The 18,556-nt window shown below is 35.1% G+C and overlaps 1 protein-coding gene across 2 annotated transcripts in view; it reads left to right on the forward strand.

Moving 5' to 3' along the window:
- CUL3 (cullin 3) overlaps nt 1-18,556 on the forward strand; it is a 91,606-nt gene that overhangs the window by 65,225 nt on the left and 7,825 nt on the right. For both annotated transcript variants that reach the window (XM_082690408.1, XM_082690409.1), the window contains 7 exons: nt 2,457-2,602; nt 3,344-3,520; nt 5,088-5,258; nt 5,816-5,923; nt 10,370-10,494; nt 10,933-11,029; nt 12,487-12,621. In XM_082690408.1, the coding sequence (XP_082546534.1) occupies nt 2,457-2,602; nt 3,344-3,520; nt 5,088-5,258; nt 5,816-5,923; nt 10,370-10,494; nt 10,933-11,029; nt 12,487-12,621 (959 nt within the window). The remainder of the gene's footprint in view (nt 1-2,456; nt 2,603-3,343; nt 3,521-5,087; nt 5,259-5,815; nt 5,924-10,369; nt 10,495-10,932; nt 11,030-12,486; nt 12,622-18,556) is intronic.

The raw sequence follows: 18,556 nt of genomic DNA on the forward strand, positions 1-18,556 counted from the left end.
AATAATGTCTTTCATGTGACATTTCAGATAGATTAAGTAGATTGGTTTTGGGAACTTTGAGGTTACAGACTTCAGAGAAAGAAGAATTGCTTTATAAAAGTAAAGGTACACAGTTTTGAGATAACTGTAGCATTTATTTTTATTGGGTTTTTACCCTTTTTTTCCGAAAAACAGTATTTTATGATTTCCCTATGAGAAATTATAAGTAAAAGTAATAGTCACTGTTGTCCTTGTTTTTAATTTCTGAATTTTTACTTCAAAACTGTGACTTTGGAAATTACTGATTTGCTATTAAAAAATAAACAAACATGGTACTCGTGTTATTTTCCTGCTTCTTAGGTGATATGTTAGTGGCATTTTGCTACTACTTATAAAAGAAACACATATTGCCTGTTGAAGCTAAGAGCTTGACAGGGAATGAAAAACAATTTTTAAGTGAACAATTTAAAGGGGAGGAGGGATGTAAGAGGAGAGAAAAAGTAAGATGATGGGAAAGGAGGTTGTTTTCTGTGCTTCCTCTAGTGTAGTCCTTGCTTTGTGTTTTGAAATGCTTATATTTCTACTTATTTCTTCCTGAAAGTTGTATGTAAATTTATTTGATTAAACCAGAGAATGTTGCCTTTTTTTTTTTTTTTTGAAGATTTTATTTATTTATTTGACAGAGATCACAAGTACACAGAGAGGCAGGCAGAGAGAGAGGAGGAAGCAGGTTCCTCACCGAGCGGAGAGCCTAATGTCAGACTCAACCCAGGACCCTGGGATCATGACCTGAGCCGAAGGCAGAGGCTTTAACCCACTGAGCCACCCAGGTGCCCCACCTTTTAAAAGATCCTTCTTGGGATGCCTGGGTGGCTTAGTCAGTTAAGCATCTGACTCTTGATTTCGGCTAATTCATGATCTCAGGGTCCTGGGATCGAGTCCACATTGGGTTCACGTTCTCACTGTGGAGTCTGCTTGAGATTTTCTCCCTCTGCCCCTGACTCCGCTCCTGCTTGCACTCTTTCTCTCTCTCAAAGTAAATAAAATCTTCAAAAAAATTACTTTTGGGGGGTTATAATTTATGCCAAATGTGAAACTGTAAGATTTGCTGTATGTAGTTTACTTTAGGACATACATTGCTGAACACTTAACTTTTAATACAGTTTGATCTTTGAAAGTCACTGAAACAAATTTTAGAAGCCCTTTTTGTAAAGCTTGGATCTAACTTTTTTTTAAATATATGCAACTTTAGTTTTAAGTTCTAAATAACTGTTAAAATGAAGACCTGGATAAGTAAATTATAGCCTGTCCGTCAAATGTGGCCCACCATCAGTTTGGTTAGGGTGTCAGAAAAATCAAAAGAAGAATAATACTTCACTGCATATGAAAATTAAATGAATTTTTAGATATCAGAGTCCTTAAGTAAAATTTTATGGGAACGTAGTCTTGCCCATTCAATTCTGTGTTATCTGTGGCTTCTTTCTTGTTACAGTAGCAAAACTGAAGTAGTTGCAACCGGGACCATATGGCCAACAAGTCTATAAAGTATTTACTCTCTGGTACTTTACAAGAAAAAAATTCTTAGCCCCCAGTCTAGAAACTGCTATTCTAATTACATTTTCAAAAGTTCTCTATTATAAAGCTTTTTATATCATTGTATGGTTTTGACACAGTCTCGGTAAGTTCTTATTTCAGAGAAAGAGCAGACATAACAGGAAAGCAGTATTTTACCTCCACATTTTAATAGTGTAAAAAATAATAGAAAAAATGGACAGAATCCAGAATTACTCATTCTAAATAAGAATAATATAGTGAGATAAACCACTTTTTAAAATATAGGTATTGGCCTAGGAAATCACCTGGTAAGTACTAGGGATTGCTTTGAGTGAAATACTAAGGAATAGGAATATATGCTAAAAGTTTCATATAAACTTTGTCATGGTGTGTAATGAAATAAATTCTAGTATATTTTATTTTATTTATTGTCATGTTGTTTGAACTTTGAGATAGACATACCCAAAGATATCTGTAAGATTTTTAATTGGTTTTTATTATGTTGACTACTAGTTAACACAATAATTGAAATTATTCTTTTGATAGATACTGTGTATTATTACTGGACTTTAGATTGGAATTGTGTAGGAACTCAAAGCTGCAGTTTTCATTTTTTTGTGTGGCTTTTTTATTATGCTGTATGGGCGTCTTCCATGTGAAGAAAAATGTTTTCAGACATATTGATGCCCTCAAAGCATCTTATCTGAAAGCTGTATTTCATAAGTTGCAATAGTAATCTTTAGCCTAATTTTTTTCCTTTTGTCTATTTTGCTGGGTGTTTTTGGTAATTTTTTACATGATCAGCAAGTGGTAGTGAAAAGTTGAAAAGTAAGCTTCTTTAAATTCACAAGTCAGAATAAACAGATTCACATTTTTTTCTTAATTCTTAATGTAGTTAATTTGTATGTTCTTTCTGATTGCAGACCTCGCTTGCATGTACAAGTTATTTAGTCGTGTGCCAAATGGCTTGAAAACAATGTGTGAGTGTATGAGTTCCTATTTGAGGGAGCAAGGTAAAGCCCTTGTTTCTGAGGAAGGCGAAGGAAAGAATCCTGTTGACTATATCCAGGTAAGCGAATACAGAAGATTTTCCTTAAGTCTGTGATAAAATAATTTTGACACATGCTAATAAGAAGTTCACTTTTCCTAAGCTGTATTTTGTATTTTTTACTCTTAATTTTCCCAGTGGAAAAATGTAGTATATGTAATTATCCTAAATATTTTAGGATTTTGCCAAGTATGTCTCTTTATATCAGGGAACCAAACTGCTACTTTTCATTCATTAACCTGTTTGATGAAGACCTTTTTAAAATTGTTTCAGGAATGGAAATCACTACTTTTTTATATGCTTTAGTGTTCTGTACTTTGGGGTATGAGAAAAAAGTAATTATTTTCAGTTAAATACTTTCTGTTTGAAAATATTGTGTTTTTAAGCAATACTATGAATAAATTATGCCTCAAGTTTTTCATATTTCAATTTAAATAATTGCTTTTTAAAGCTGATTTTTTTAGGCTTTACTCAATCAAGACAAAGAAGGTTGTTGTGGGGAAATAGCACAGAGGTTCTTTAGTTCATCTTCAATAGAGTAATACATAAATGGAAAATGGACTATTTCCCTCATTGCTGACATGTTTAATATGGGCTTAGATAAGTCTTGAAAATAATAATACAGAACCTATAAGTTTAATACCGCATGTACCCATTTATTACCAGCAAGATTAGATAAATATACCTGATAGTAAGTGTATTGTTTATAAAAAGAAAATTATTATATAATGTATCCTGAATTTCTTTGTTTCTGTTTGGAAGGGCTTATTGGATCTGAAGAGTAGGTTTGATCGCTTCCTCCAGGAATCGTTCAATAATGACCGGCTCTTTAAACAAACTATTGCGGGTGACTTTGAGTATTTTCTCAACCTCAACTCCAGGTCCCCTGAATACCTCTCATTATTTATTGATGATAAGCTGAAGAAGGGAGTCAAAGGGGTAAGTATTAAAGCATTTGAAAACACATTATGTTTTATTTGTAGATTTAAGATTGTATATAAAATTAGGAAATACAAAAATAGGACATGTTGTAGGTATGAAATAAAGCCTCTTCCTTTGCTATGGCTTTAAATTTGTGCTGTGATGTTTGAAAAGGATTGTTTAAGGTATCTGAAATGGTTAAAAGTATTTTGACATTTCACTTAATGTATAATTTACATCAGAACCAAACAGCTACACAGCCACAATTGTTCAACAGCCTGTGGACTGTGAGGGTTTGATATGCTGTAGAGATAACAGGGAACTAGAAGACAACTATCATAGCATGGAATGTTGCTTGCAGTCATCTGGTTCTGGGAGTTACGTATCAAACAATAGTACTTGGATACCAAGAATGTGAAGGAGTAGATTAGAGTTGCTACCAGAAACTAGTTTGAAAGCCTTTATTATGTATCTGGGATCTTGGAGCTTACTATTACTATAGCAAAGAAAATCAAATTAAGCATATTGTGGTCACACATACATTGGTCTTGTTAACTTCATCTTAGTGTATGTGAAACAGAAGGGGAAACGGCAAATGGCCATAGGTTTTCAGTCAGCCATAACAATTATAACAATGAAGAAACAAACAAGAAGATCACAATAGGAAAGAAAATTCATTTAGTCTTCATATTTTTAAATGTATGCTTAATAAAATCTGCTACAATATCATTTTACCCTTATTTAAAAGAACAGAGGCCTTTTTAGTTTTAATTAAATAACCAATTATTACTCTTCTCTTTGCACAGAAGAGCTGATAGGAAAATACCTGTCTTTTACTTTTTAGTTTCTGCCTAAATGCTATAAAAAAGCATTTTAAGATTCTTTTTTGTGATTAAAATTTCATTTCAGGGGCACCTGGGTGGCTCAGTTGGTTAAGCCTCTGCCTTCGGCTAAGGTCACAATTCCAGCGTCCTGGGATTGAGCCCCACGTAGGGCTTCCTGCTTTGTGGAGAATCAGCTTCTCTCTCTGACCCTCACCCTCCAATCCAGCTCATGATCTCTCTCTCACTTGCTTGGTTTCAAATAAATAAAATCTTTAAAAAAAAAAACTTTTTTTCATTGCATTTGTTCTTAGTGATCCTTTAATCCAGCCAGTATCCCCTTATTTGCTCCATCAGTGGTAGTCCTCTAGGGAAGGGAACTCCAGTCCCTGATCCATACTGCACTAGATGAGGATGTAGAAGAGTGGTGCTCCTCTAAGAGGCACGTTCTCAAACTAGGTCCCTCCTGACAACATCTGAACCAGACTATTTACATGGTTTACTTGTTTTTGTTTTTGGGGGTGGGTAGGGGAGAAGGAGAAGGGAGAGTGAGAACCCCAAGCAGGCTCCAAGCCTAGCACAGAGCCTAATGCAGACTCAGTCTCACAACCCTGAGATCATGACCTGAGCTGAAATCAGATGCTCAACCGACTGAGCCACCTGGGTGCCCCTGTCCTGTTTTTAAACAGCAGATGAACTGTGGTGCTATTTTTTTAGAACTAAAGTTTTGTAGTAAATAAATTGTCTTTTCATTGATTTTGCAGCTAACGGAACAAGAAGTAGAAACAATATTGGATAAGGCAATGGTCCTTTTTAGGTTTATGCAAGAAAAAGATGTATTTGAACGTTATTATAAACAACACTTGGCAAGGAGACTTCTCACAAATAAAAGTGTTTCTGATGACTCTGAAAAAAATATGATATCTAAGTTAAAGGTAAGGTGTGTATAAGCTGGAATGTTGTGCCCCTAACTAATGTTTATCACATGATTGAACGCCACAATGTGATTAGAAAATATTTAATTGATTTAAAATGGTTATTTCTGTACATTAATAAAGCTTTGGTTTTTTGAGCATGTTGCACTTAAGTTTGTTTAGGTTCTAGGACATTCGTAGTTTGCTGGAGTTCCTCTTGATGTGGCAGGACACATTCACTGAGATCTGAGGGAGGAGGATTAGTGTGAGGGATATAGGAAAGGGAGTATCACCATTTAGTTTGATTTCACAATATCACCTGAGCTGCCTATTCAACACAGAGGGTTGTTCCATGCCTTTAGTGAGTGTATTGGGATCCCCAAAAGAGTGTGAACCTGCATTTTAAAATAAAATCCATGGGTTACTCTTAAACACACTGAAATTTGGTAGCCATAGGCATAGTGCAGCTATTGGAAAGATTTAGAAAGGCTGTCAGTTACATGAAGAATTTACTTTATATATTTGCATATAGAAAAATCCATTGTTTATTTTTGTATATTTGCATTTTTCTTCCACAGACTGAATGCGGATGTCAGTTCACTTCAAAACTGGAAGGAATGTTTAGGGATATGAGCATCTCAAACACAACTATGGATGAATTCAGGCAGCATCTACAGGCAACTGGGGTAAGATTCTCCATTAATTTCTACTTATGTGTATGTATCTTTGTGAAGTCTTTTGTAATGGGCATTTCCTCCAAGTTAAACTGAGCTGGTATCATTTCTTTAAATACTATTAGTGGCAATATTTGTATTGTCTATTTATACCTTAAAAAATTATTCTCCCCCATATAAGCCCCTCCTTTTTTTTAACTGTTAATGTTAAAATTTTTTTTCTTATTCTCCTAGAACTTAGTTTATCCTCTCCACTTGAGGGAATGTGCTGAAAATTTAATAGAATGATCCCACTGTTTATAACCATTATAGATCGTGGAAAGAAGACAGGGCCTGGGCAAGCTTGCTCCGTTTAGTTAGTACTCTTCCTCTCACTTTACCCCCTAGGATTGTGAGATCGTAGAATTGTTACCTGACTTTCCTCTATGTACTTCAGTGTTCTCATCTGTAAGACGATCAGCATAAAGGGGTCTCATGTTCTCAGAGCCTGTGAGAGATGAACAAGGGTATAAAAATGCTGACATTAGTGTGTTATAAATATGGTTTTGTATTGTAACTCCCAGAAGGGCAGTAAAGCTACAACTTACATGGCTTTGGAGTCCATAGGGTTTTTGTGAGAGTTTAATGTTCAGAATTTTGTTTCTTTTTTTTTTAACTGTTTTTCAGCTTCACCTTAAGTTTAAAGAACTCCACAGGTTTTTCTTTAAAAGTTTTCTTTCACAAGTTACCATATACAACTTCATAATTAAGACTTCTAACAGCCATTTTAAAAAATTGGAGGTCATTCCTCTGACTTTCTTCTCTCTCTCTTTTTTTTTTTTGAGAGCGAGCAAGTGAGAGCATGCAGGGCAGGGGGCGTTGGTGGGGAAGGGCAGAGGTGGGGAGAGACAAAGAATCTTAAGCAGGCTCCATGCCCAGCACAGAGCCTGACAGGGGCCTGGATCACAACCCTGAGATCATGACCTGAATTAAAAATGAGTCAGACGCTAAATCAGCTGAGCCTCCCAGGGTACCCCCATTCCTTTGATAATAAGGTATGAAACCATCGCTTAAACTGCTCCCAGTCTCAACACAGACATATTGTGTGAAAATACCTAATTCTTTTTTTGTTGTTGTTGTTTTAAGATTTTATTTATTTATTTGACAGACAGAGATCACAAGTAGGCAGAGAGGCAGGCAGAGAGAGAGGAAGGGAAGCAGGCTCTCTGCTCAGCAGAGAGCCTGATGCGGGACTCAATCCCAGGACCCTGAGATCATGGCCTGAGCCAAAGGCAGCGGCTTACTTAACCCACTGAGCCACCGAGGCGCCCGAAAATACCTAATTCTATAGAAATAGATGTGTGTGTGTGTGTGTGTGTGTGTGTGTGTGTGTGTGTGTGTGTGTGTGTGTAGGCATTCTAATTCATTCCGGTCTTTCCCCATTGTAAATAGTTAACATAATTTGCCTCATAAAAGTTTATTGTGGACAAGGGCTGAGAGCAGGAAAGATACAAGTCTGTGACAAATAGAAACCTTGGGCATGAAGTGTATAATGTGGTTATCCTAGATGCTTTTTTTCTTTTTTAGATAGTTTTAGAGATTTGTACTTGATACTATCTGATACATTAATATAATTATATTTTCATGTGATAGCATTATTGTTCCTGTTGATTTTTTTCTTACACTAATCCTACACTTAATAAGTGCTATAGGGATACAACCTGGTCTGAGTAAATATATTGTTGAAATAAACCATCTGTAAGAGATATGTTCCTGGATGGGTTTAACAGTCTTACTCTTCAATATTTAAGTGTCTAATTACCTTGTCTGTGATCGGTGAAGGTCTTTTTATAAGAAAATTATGATGTTCACTGTTGACCACTTCGTTACTGTTGCTCATTTTATTTTATTTTTTTTAAAGATTTTATTTATTCGATAGACAGATCACAAGTAGGCAGAGAGGCAGGCAGAGACAGAGGGGGAAGCAGGCTCCCTGCTGAGCAGAGAACCCGATGTGGGGCTCGATCCCAGGACCCTGAGATCATGACCTGAGCCGAAGGCAGCGGCTTAACCCACTGAGCCACCCAGGCGCCCCATTGTTGCTCATTTTAAAAAAGAGGAGTGGGTTAGTTGTTTAGCATGATGATTTTATCAGATCCTGTTTGCCTTTGTTATTTTCTGTTATAAAGTTTGTGAATTTTTCATTTATCTTAATAACGCAAGTATATCTTATAGTCTATGGTAGAATATTTATTTAATAGTTTGTTAACTGTAGTAAATAGAGTGCTTATCAAGATTCTCAAAGTTACATATCTGTTCATCAGCTTGCAGTTTCCACTTACTGTAAGGCCATTATTTGTCTGTAGTTGCTGGCTTTTTATAATTGTTTATGCTAAGTATCTTAAACTGTGAGTCTTTTTAAGCCTTAATCTGCATTAGGAACATTTGATGACAAGTGGCAAAATAATCAGAACAAATACTGAGCTTTCTGAAATCTTTGAGTCCTTTTAAAATACCACCAGTCCTCAAGCAGACCTTTCTCTAACTTTATTAAGTGCTTTTGGCCTATTGCAATATATCAAGATAGTGGCTCTTCCATTTACTTTTCGAAGTAATAGAACACGTGGTTTCTTAAAATTCAAGTAATATTTGTGGTATATTTTATTTTGATAAATCTTATTATGCTGAAGGAAGTTTTAAGTAGTAGTCCATTTTTTTCTTGCATTTTTATTTTAAAAACTGGAACAGGGGCAGGGAAACCAGGCTTGCTATTATATTTTTGTTTATTTATATCAGCAAGTCATATCACATCCCAGCAGACTTTTCTGATACCTCAGTCTCTGTATACTTGCCCCTGTCATGTACTATCTTTGCAAATAAGTTGAATGTCTTCAAAATATTGCTTAAAAAGCTACAGGAAGAGGAAATCGAGACGACTAAAGCAATAGTTCTTTGAGGTTGTTTTTGGTTTTTTTTCCATTTAACAAATAACTCGTTAAGTGCTTTCCATGCCGAACATTGTTTGGGCACTGGGTATACAGCAGAGAATGGAAGAGACTTCATTCCCTTCCATGATGGAACTTCCATTCTCATCTGGAGACAGATGACAAGCAAGCACATAGCACCTTACCCGCGGTTAGGAAATATGGAGGAAAATTGTAGTGGCATAGTGGTCAGGGAAGGCGTCCTCTAAAAACTGACATTTTGAGGAAAGATTTGAAGTTTAGAGAACAAGCTATGTGGGTACATGGGAGAAAGGAGAAAAAACTGTATTGTCTTGGGTGGACTGAACCAAGTTGTGACACCATTACTGCCACTTGAAAATGCACCAACTCCCAGTGCCAACCTCTCTCTGCTCATCCTCTAAGAGTCTCTCCTGTGGCCCTCTCTCCTCCATGGCATCTAAGAGTACTAGGTCAACTTCTGTTTTATTTATTTACTTATTTAACAAAGAGAGAGAGTGGGAGCATGAATGGGGTGAAGGCAGTGCAGGGAGCCCGAGATGGGGCTTGATCCTGGGACTCCTGGATCTTGACCTGAGCTGAAGACAGCTGCTTAACCAGCTGAGCCACCCGGGTGCTCGCCCCCCCACCCCCACCCTGCCAACATCTTTAAAATTGAGTAGTTACTTAATAGGGACTTGTAAAGAATCTGAGTGTGGCATACTTCTTGATATTTATGAAGTTTAACTGTCCCTTTAAAAAAAATCTGCATCACTAATCACCCACGTTAGGTAAATACAGAAAAATGGTTAGAACAAGCTATGAATATCAATAGTAAAGATAATATTTCACCCTGAGGAATTCCTACAATGTGCTTTCTAGTTTTCTTAAAAATTTATACATAAAGAAGGAAACATCTAACTGTGATCGTAATACTAGCATATATTTTGTAGAGGTGGTTATCAATTATCCAGTATTTGTAGAGCACACTGTATAGAACTAGATCTGCAGTACCCTATGCAGAGGTGGTTAAATTAAGAACTACATATGAAAACATGGAAGTTTTGATCATTGTAGTTGAAATGGGAATGGGATATTAGAAATGGGTTGTTAAGATGGTAAAAATATTTAAAATATTTAAATAAATAAAAATATTTAAGATGAAAGATTAATATCCTTAAAATGAAACGTTCAAAATCCTCTCTAAAATGATACTGATAGGGCCCATTGACATTTTAGTTAAAAAAAACCCATAAGGGTCAAAACTTCACTCTTCTCAGTGACACCAGTAAGACTTCGTTTGTATGCTAAGAGCTCTCTTTTGGTCATTATTTTTAAATCAGCATCTTAAGCAATATAGGGTATTTGCCAGGATAGTTAAAATTTTGAAAACACTGATCTCATCTTTAAGAAGATTTATTTGTTAGATATTGGACATGGAGCTGAATACTTGGATAGCTCTAATGCAGTGTCTATATGGAATGGAAAACAAATTCTAGTTAATTTGAGGGAGACATCTTTTTTATCTTTCATACAGGTATCTTTAGGTGGTGTTGATCTCACAGTCCGGGTGCTCACAACAGGATATTGGCCCACTCAGTCAGCCACACCAAAGTGTAACATCCCGCCAGCACCAAGACATGCTTTTGAGATATTCAGAAGGTAAACATAGATCAAACTTTGTAAGTACAAAAATTGTCCAGAGTTGAAATAAACTTGGGCATAAGTGTGTCCTTGATTGAGGATGAATTTACTCTATTTCTTACCTCATGTTCAAAAGGAGAAATTGTTCTTTATGGTTTTTAATATGTAAAAATGAGTTTCATAAACTCTTTGAAGAGAACCGTTTTCCATGGTTAGTATGGTTTGCATTGTTGATGTCTGCCCCTGGCTTAGAGCAAATTCATGGCTGGGTTACTATGGAGAAAAATGATCTTATGGATAGTAGCAGATGAGCAGCAGGCCAAGGGGCAAAGGATACTAATAGAGATTAATGTTTCTCTTACACGAAGATGCTTACTAAGGGTTGTTATCCTGTAGTTTATAATTCCAAATGTATAAATTACATGATTCTCTAAAACCTGGTTTGATTTGCTAAAGGTTTTACTTAGCCAAACACAGTGGTCGACAGCTCACACTCCAGCATCATATGGGTTCTGCAGATCTCAATGCTACATTTTATGGACCAGTTAAAAAGGTAAATATTGATAGTTTGAACATACTTACATAAAGTAAATTAAAGTTAGTTTATAGAACTCATTGCTGGTTTTTGTTGATCTGGATAAATAATGTATTTCTCCTAAGAATTTCCCTACTTGTTTGAAATACTCTAAAGGGGAAACTGGTGTTAACTTCTGTTCTCTCAATTTGGCTAGCTTCATTGGACAGTATGAAGACTGTATCAGTAGCCTTCCTTCAGGAATATATAATACAATTGTGCATTTTATTTATAAGATTAAATTTGAGACAGTATTGCATAAGAAAATAAACTGTCCCTTTTCAAAATTCTCAGTCTTTTATAATCCTTACTTCCAATAGATCAAAACCAGGAAAATTAACGAGATTTATGAGATAAGCAACATACTAGTAAAGTGATTATTATAAAAATTAGCAAGGCACTAATGAATTGCCTTTGTTTTTAAAATGTAATTTCTTTTTTATATCAAAAATTTTGAGGTTTAGACCGATAATTTACTTTCATTGCTTGCGTTTAAATCAAATCAAAGTCATTTGCCTTCACATAGAACAATAATAAAAAGCTCTTAGAAAAACATTAAGAAAAAATATCCAAGTTGTTATTTAGGCAGCAAATAAGTTTTATTCTTTATTTTAATAAAAGTGCTACTGGTTTCATATGTTACTGTAACACATTTTTTTACTACTGTCAATGTCTACACATTCTGATTTTTATATTTAATTGAAATGGGAAGTATTCTTTGCAATTCATTTACTGAATAGTGTTTGACACTGCTATACATTTGAGTGTAAGTGGGAAAGTTAAGGATACAAAAAACTCAACTTTTAATTACTCCTTGCTTTTGTGTTAGAGGAGAGGGTTTTTCCCTAGATAACCATGTTTTCTTTTGAAGTTTTGTTAAAACAGATCACTGGGTTTTAAAAACAGTTCATATGTTAATTACTGAAGACTTAAATTTCTATTTTGTACTTAAATCATAGAGCAGGAACAAGCTTAAGGATGGCAGAGGTTTTCCCCTCCATCCTGTGCTGTTATTTGATCTCTTGCTGTGATCAGACCACACTGAAGGAAACCCCTACTACTTTTGGGAGCTTATAAAATGGCAGTGTTATCTTTTAAATCCATTATCCCATTGTGTACTATTAAAATAATTACAGCTGTAACGATAAGTTATGTTGCTTCATTTTATCAGATACATTAAAATGTTCATAATGAGGAAAAAAAGGACAGTCCTTTAACAGAAATTTAGTGTGTGTGTGTGTGTGTGTGTGTGTACACATACCCATACACATACCCATTTTTTAAGTGACATTTCCTTTTCATGTAGAAATTAGTTATATAAGTTTTGCTAAGGGAAGAAAGAGTTGGATAATATAGTGCTTATCTTTGAAAAACATACAGTTAAAGGTATCAGGAGATAATTTTATCTTGTTTATGTTTCTTAAATAATGAAACAGGAAGATGGATCCGAAGTTGGTGTTGGAGGGGCACAAGTAACTGGCTCTAATACGCGGAAGCACATATTGCAGGTCTCCACTTTCCAGATGACCATATTAATGCTCTTTAATAATAGAGAAAAATACACGTTTGAGGTATGGTGTGGTTGTATAAATTTTAAGCATTGTATTGTCTCTGATTCTCACCTGTTACTGGAGTGTTGCTTATTTGATTAACCCGTAAAGCTGTTATTATTTGAGTATTATTATTACTGTTGTTAGTATTAAGTAACCCTTGAATGCTGTTTGAGAAAACAGCATAAAACTGTAGTGAACAGTTTATGAACTTTATGAACACCATACACATATTAGGTCACATTTCATTTAGTTTGTTAAAAATTAACTTTATGGAACCATAAGTTTACATGATAAAACATGTCCCGTCTGAGTGCATAATTTGATGAGTTTTAATAGATCTATGCACTTGTATAAGTGCCATCACAATCAAGGTATGGACTATTACTCCCTAAATTTTTATACTCCTTTGCAGTCAGATCCCTCCCCCTGTGCTCAGACTGCCAGTGATCTGCTTTGTGTCATTATAGGTTAGCGCTGCCTTACTAGGATTTCAGATCAGTGAAATCCTAGAGTATGTGTTGCTGTTGTCCAGTTTCTCTCACATCACATTTCTGAGATTTGCCCATGTTAGTGTGTTTATAGTTTCAGTAGTTCGTTCCTTTTTATTGCTGAGTCCCATTCACCTGTTGAGGGGCTTTGGCTTCTTTCCAGATTTAGGCTGTTAGGAATAGAGAGATGTGTTAAACTTCTTTAAGAGACCCATACTGTGTCCCAAATGTAGTGCTGTTTTACATTCCTGCCAGCAGTGTAGAGAAGTTCCAGTTGCCCCACATCTTCTAAAAAATGTAATAAGTCTTTTAACTGTTTAACTTGGTAAGTGTAATTGTATCTCATTGTGGATTTAATATGCCTTTCCTTGACTCTAAAGATGTTGGGCATCCTTTCTGTGTTCCTGTGCCACTTACATGTCTTGTTTGGTGAAGTGTCCTTATCTTTACTTGTTGTTTGAAAGGTTTTTTATAAATTTTAGATACAAATCCTTTGTCAGACCTGTGTGCTGTGAATAGTCTGTCATTTGCCTTTTAATTTTCTTTAAATGACATTTTTTGAAGAGCAGAAGTTTTTAATATTGATAAAAGTCCAGTTGCCACTTCTTTCCTTTCGATATCATAGCTAAGAGATTATTGGTTACCCTGAGGTCACAAAGAATTTCTTCTGTATTTTCTTCTAAGTGGCTTTTTTAGTTTTAGCTTTCACATTTAAGTCTATAATCAGTTTCAGGTTAATTTTTTTATGTGGTTAAGATTAAGAATTAAGAATTATTTCACCTGCTTGGGGTGGCTGGCTGACTCCGTCAGTACGACATATGACTGGATCTCAGAGTCATGAGTTCAAGCTCCATGTTGTGGGTAGAGTTTGCTTAAAAAATAAATACATAAAAATGAAGATTTATACCCCCTTACACACACAGATAGTTGTTCATTTCCATTATCATTTGTCAGAAAGTTTGTTCTTTTCCCTTTAAATTACCTTGGCACCCTTATGAAAAAAAATCAATTAACCATATATGTGTGGGTCTTTTTCTACACTCTGAGCTGTTTCATTGATTTTTGCATCTATCCTTAGGCTAGTTACATACCAGTTTGATAGTGTCAGTTTTCTTTTGTATAACCATCTTTTTTTTTTTTTTCTTTCCTCCTTTAAGTTCTTTGATTACATTAAATTCATTTGGACTTTTCCCTTACCTTTACCTTACCTTTAATGGGTACATTAGAGTTGAAATAAAGATCATGTGATTCTTAAGTTTAAATTGAAGATAAAGAATAAATAGTTTCGAAAAGCTGTAAAATTTTATACTTAAAATTGAAAGTCAGTTTTTAGATCTAGGTGAACATAGAAATAAGTTAAAGTTCGAAATCTAGAGCAAAATTAAATTGTAGGCCCACTTTAATACCTGCCTTCATACTTGGATTTATGTGAAAGATGTAATTAAGAGATGATCATTTTTATGCGATACACCTCAAGGAAATGTTTTGAAACCCAAGTGTTTTAGGTCAGTAGCTAAGTCAAGAGGTTTTGCTCTTACCTTTTTCCAGATGTGTCTTACCTAGGGAGTAATCTTAATTGTCAAGGACAAGTTACATGTGACTTACTCCCAAGGATATTGATTAAGCAAGTATTGAGTCCCTTACTCAAATGGTAAACCTCTTCAAACAGAGGTGGAATTAAATTATCTCTCACAGCTTGAATGTTTTAATCTGTATCTGCCATGGGTAATACATTTTAAGCAAAATAAATTGCTTGATAAATGCTAATGTTGGTTTTCAGAGTCCTGTTTTGTAAAGAGCTGGTGAAAATGGAGAAACAAAAACTAATTTTCTAAAGCCATTATTAGAATTACTAGTAATTTTAGTGGTTCAGGCTTACTCTTCCCTTTCCCAACTAGCTTGAGATCACTAATGCTAATGAGCATCATTAGGTAGAGGATAAAATTAAGCAGAAAATTCCTCTAATGTTTCACATTTTAGCTAAGTCACAAACCAGATGCCTGAGTGTAAATGGCATATATATGCTATTCCTGTGGCTCCCAAAGCCTTCTGACTGCTTGCATCTTGAACAGGGGGCATTGTGAAAGGCACTTGACGTTTGTACTCATACCACGTGTTTCATTGTAGTCTGCCACGTAAGTTAGCTGACTCTTACAGAAATCATCTCCACAAATTAGAGAAGATAGTTAAAAGTATTTAACTTTAATGTTTTTTAAGAGGAACCTGATTTTTAAACTTCAGTGTTGTTTCTTTACAAGTTCAGTAAAATGGTGTATTAGTTACTTAATGCTACATAACACATCTTAAAACTTAGTGGCTAAAACAACCACTAACAATTCATTCTCTTTCCTGGTTTCTGTGGGTTAAAGATTTAGGTGAGGGTCGGTTGGGTAGTTTTGTCTCAGAGTTTCTCATGAGGTTGTGAAGATGTCAGCTGGGGTGTCAATCATCTAATGTTTGTCTGGGGCTGGAAAGTGCATTTCCAAGCTATTGGTATACTCTTCTTCCACAAGGCTGACAAGTTGATTTCCTCTGTTAATACATGGGGAAATGTGTCACATGGACCTTACCACACGATTGTCCTTGCATCCTGGTGGCTAATTCTCCTCCCTGAAGCCAGCAATCCAAGAGACCCAGGCAGAACCTTGAAGTGCCTTTATGACTTAGCCTTAGAAATCAGATATTGTCACTTTCTGATTTTCTTGATCACCCAAGTCAGCCCTGATAGGATAAGGGGATCACACAGGGGTAAGACATACCAGAATCATTACATGCCATCATGGAAGCTGCATGCAAAAGATGGCATTTATTCATAGTGTCCCATTCATCCACAGTATTCAGGCTGCTAAACTTTTTCCTCTCCTTAAGTATTTCTTTAAGTAACAGAAATTTGTATTATTTAAAACGGTTAAGATCAGGACATACATAAACTGGTAAGTCTATAGCTTGGACTATTGTAACCTGCATTTGGTTTTTGAAAGAGATATGGGTATTAATACATATTTTTCTGAATGTTCTTTATTATAGTTCTTAAGTTTTTCTGAGAAAGAGTGTGAAGTATAAAAACTAATGGACAGTAGCAAAATTAACGTCAGGCAGTAGACTATAAATAGAAGATGATCAAAATTAGGCAGTAGACTATAAATAGAGAATGATTGAACAATAGTGATAATTGATATTTTGTTAAGAAGTTACAGCAATCACTAATGGCATATTTTCACATCATATAAAGGAAAACGGTTAGAAGTACAAGGTGAAATACACAGTTCACAATCATACACGTCCCTCACAGATGTAATGACTGACCAGGCAATAAAAAGGAAGATACAGAAGATTTCATAATTAGCAAATTAAAGTGAAAGCTTTAATTTATACAGAGCTGTATATCCTACTGTGGAGAACTTTGAACTCAGAAACAAAACACCCATATTGCTTTTGGAAAATATCCAAGGTTAGCATAACCTTATTACTGAAAGTGAATAAGGAGACTACAAAAAAGAAAAAGCTGTATAGGTTATTCAACCTTAAATGCACAAATCTTAAATCAAATATTAGCGAGTCCTATTCAGCAGTGTATTGAAAGAATTATTCATTGTGTCCAAATAGGATTTATTCCTGAACTGCAAAGAAGAAATTTTTTAGTATTGTTAAATTTTATTATAATAATTAAGTTTACTGACCACTTGCTGTCTTATCAGACATTTCAAGAAGAAAATCAGTTAATGATCTCTATAGATGTAGAAAAAGCATTTGTAGAAATTAGTCTTCCATTTCATATTTACAGGATATGGAGGACCCTTAACCACCAAACAATAGAATGAAATACCTTTAATATCATAAGGGTATATCTGATGAGAGACCTAAGCAAGCAGTAGTTAATAAAATATTAGACCCCTTCCCATTAAAGTTAGGAACAAGCTTTAGGATATCTGCCTTTATTACAGCTACTCAGTATTGTTCTATAGGTCCTAACTAACACACCAAGAAAAAAAAATGGTTTGGTAAAATATGTGGAGGTGAGAAAATTTGTAGACAATGTGTAATCAACTGAGAACATCGTCTGAGGAGAGTTCAACTGAAAGATCAACTTGTCGGTTTTGTTCCCGGGTTTCAGCACCCTCCCCTCGCCAGAAAAAATCAACTTGTCTGTAAATCAGAGTTGATAAGAAAATGAGATGAGGAAAGTTATATTTTAAATAAGAATCATGATCTTCCTAGGAATTATTCTAACAGGAAATGTAGAAGACTTGTACCAAAGGGGCAATAAAAGCAAAAGAATATGAAAGGGTAAATGTGCTCAGATGGGAAGTTTACATATTATAGAGTAGATAACCCATGTATGTTTAATGTTAATACCATTGTATGAATGGGCATCTTCATGTATATACATGTGTCTTTGTATTCCTGTGTGTGTATGTAGATGTATAGGAAAAGTCATAAAGGATGCACACTGAATTGCAATAGTCACTTCCTGCAATGATCTATAATTGTAAAAAAACACCTAAGAAGGTATTTCTAGTTCTTTGAATATGATTAAACAGTAGCATATGTAAATAAGTCAGTTCTAGCATGTACATAATAGTTACAATCAACATTCTGATATCACCTATTTAACTTGCTGGAATTAATAACATACATAGCATTTGACGTGGCTAACTTAGGCATACAGAGATCATTTGAGGCAAAGGAATGTGCCTCATCATCACTAAATTCGCATTTCTCTGAATCCTCACTTGCCAGACAGTCCTATAGAGCAGCCTGAGGTGTTGCTCAGATTTGTGAAAGAATGATTCTTCAAATCAGTTATATAATCAATATCCCCATCTTCATGCCCATTATTCTTGAGCTGCTTTTGAGAAACAGCTTTGTACAGTAAATCAGAGCTGTATATCCTACTGTGGAGATCTGGTGGCATACATTCCTGTAGATGTGTAGGAACTAAATCATATTTCTTAACTCTTTTTCATGTTAAGAATTAAATATTAGGTGTTTAATTTTTTTTCATTTGGTCATACAGGCAGTAAATACAGTCAACTTGGATTATAAATTTTGATTGTATGATAGAAGGCCTTAGCTCAGGCTCACTTTGCTTCTTTCTGTGAAGGAAGTTGCTGAGCAGAAGTAGTGTGGATTAATTGGGGAGAAGGATTGTAGAGTATTTCCAAAATTAGCAATCCTTTGTTGGTTAACACTTTATTTTTACCTAAATATTAAAGCAGGTCAGTAATAAACTCTGCCGGATGACATTTTTAGGCCAGGCCTTGTATCTCCTGAAACAAAAATGTACATGTCTTTTCAATATTTTGTAATTTGAAAAACTTTCTCTCTAGTTTCTCCAAATAAGTGAGATTTTAGTGAAGAGTCCTTATTCTTTGTTACAAACTCTTTGTTGTAAAGGGAGCTCTTTGTTGCAAATTATCTCTTCAATGGAATTCCTTCTGACTACTTACTGCTTGGTCAGTTCT

The sequence above is a fragment of the Mustela nivalis genome, assembly GCF_964662115.1.
Source record: "Mustela nivalis genome assembly, chromosome: 11".
Taxonomy (NCBI): Eukaryota; Metazoa; Chordata; class Mammalia; order Carnivora; family Mustelidae; genus Mustela; species Mustela nivalis.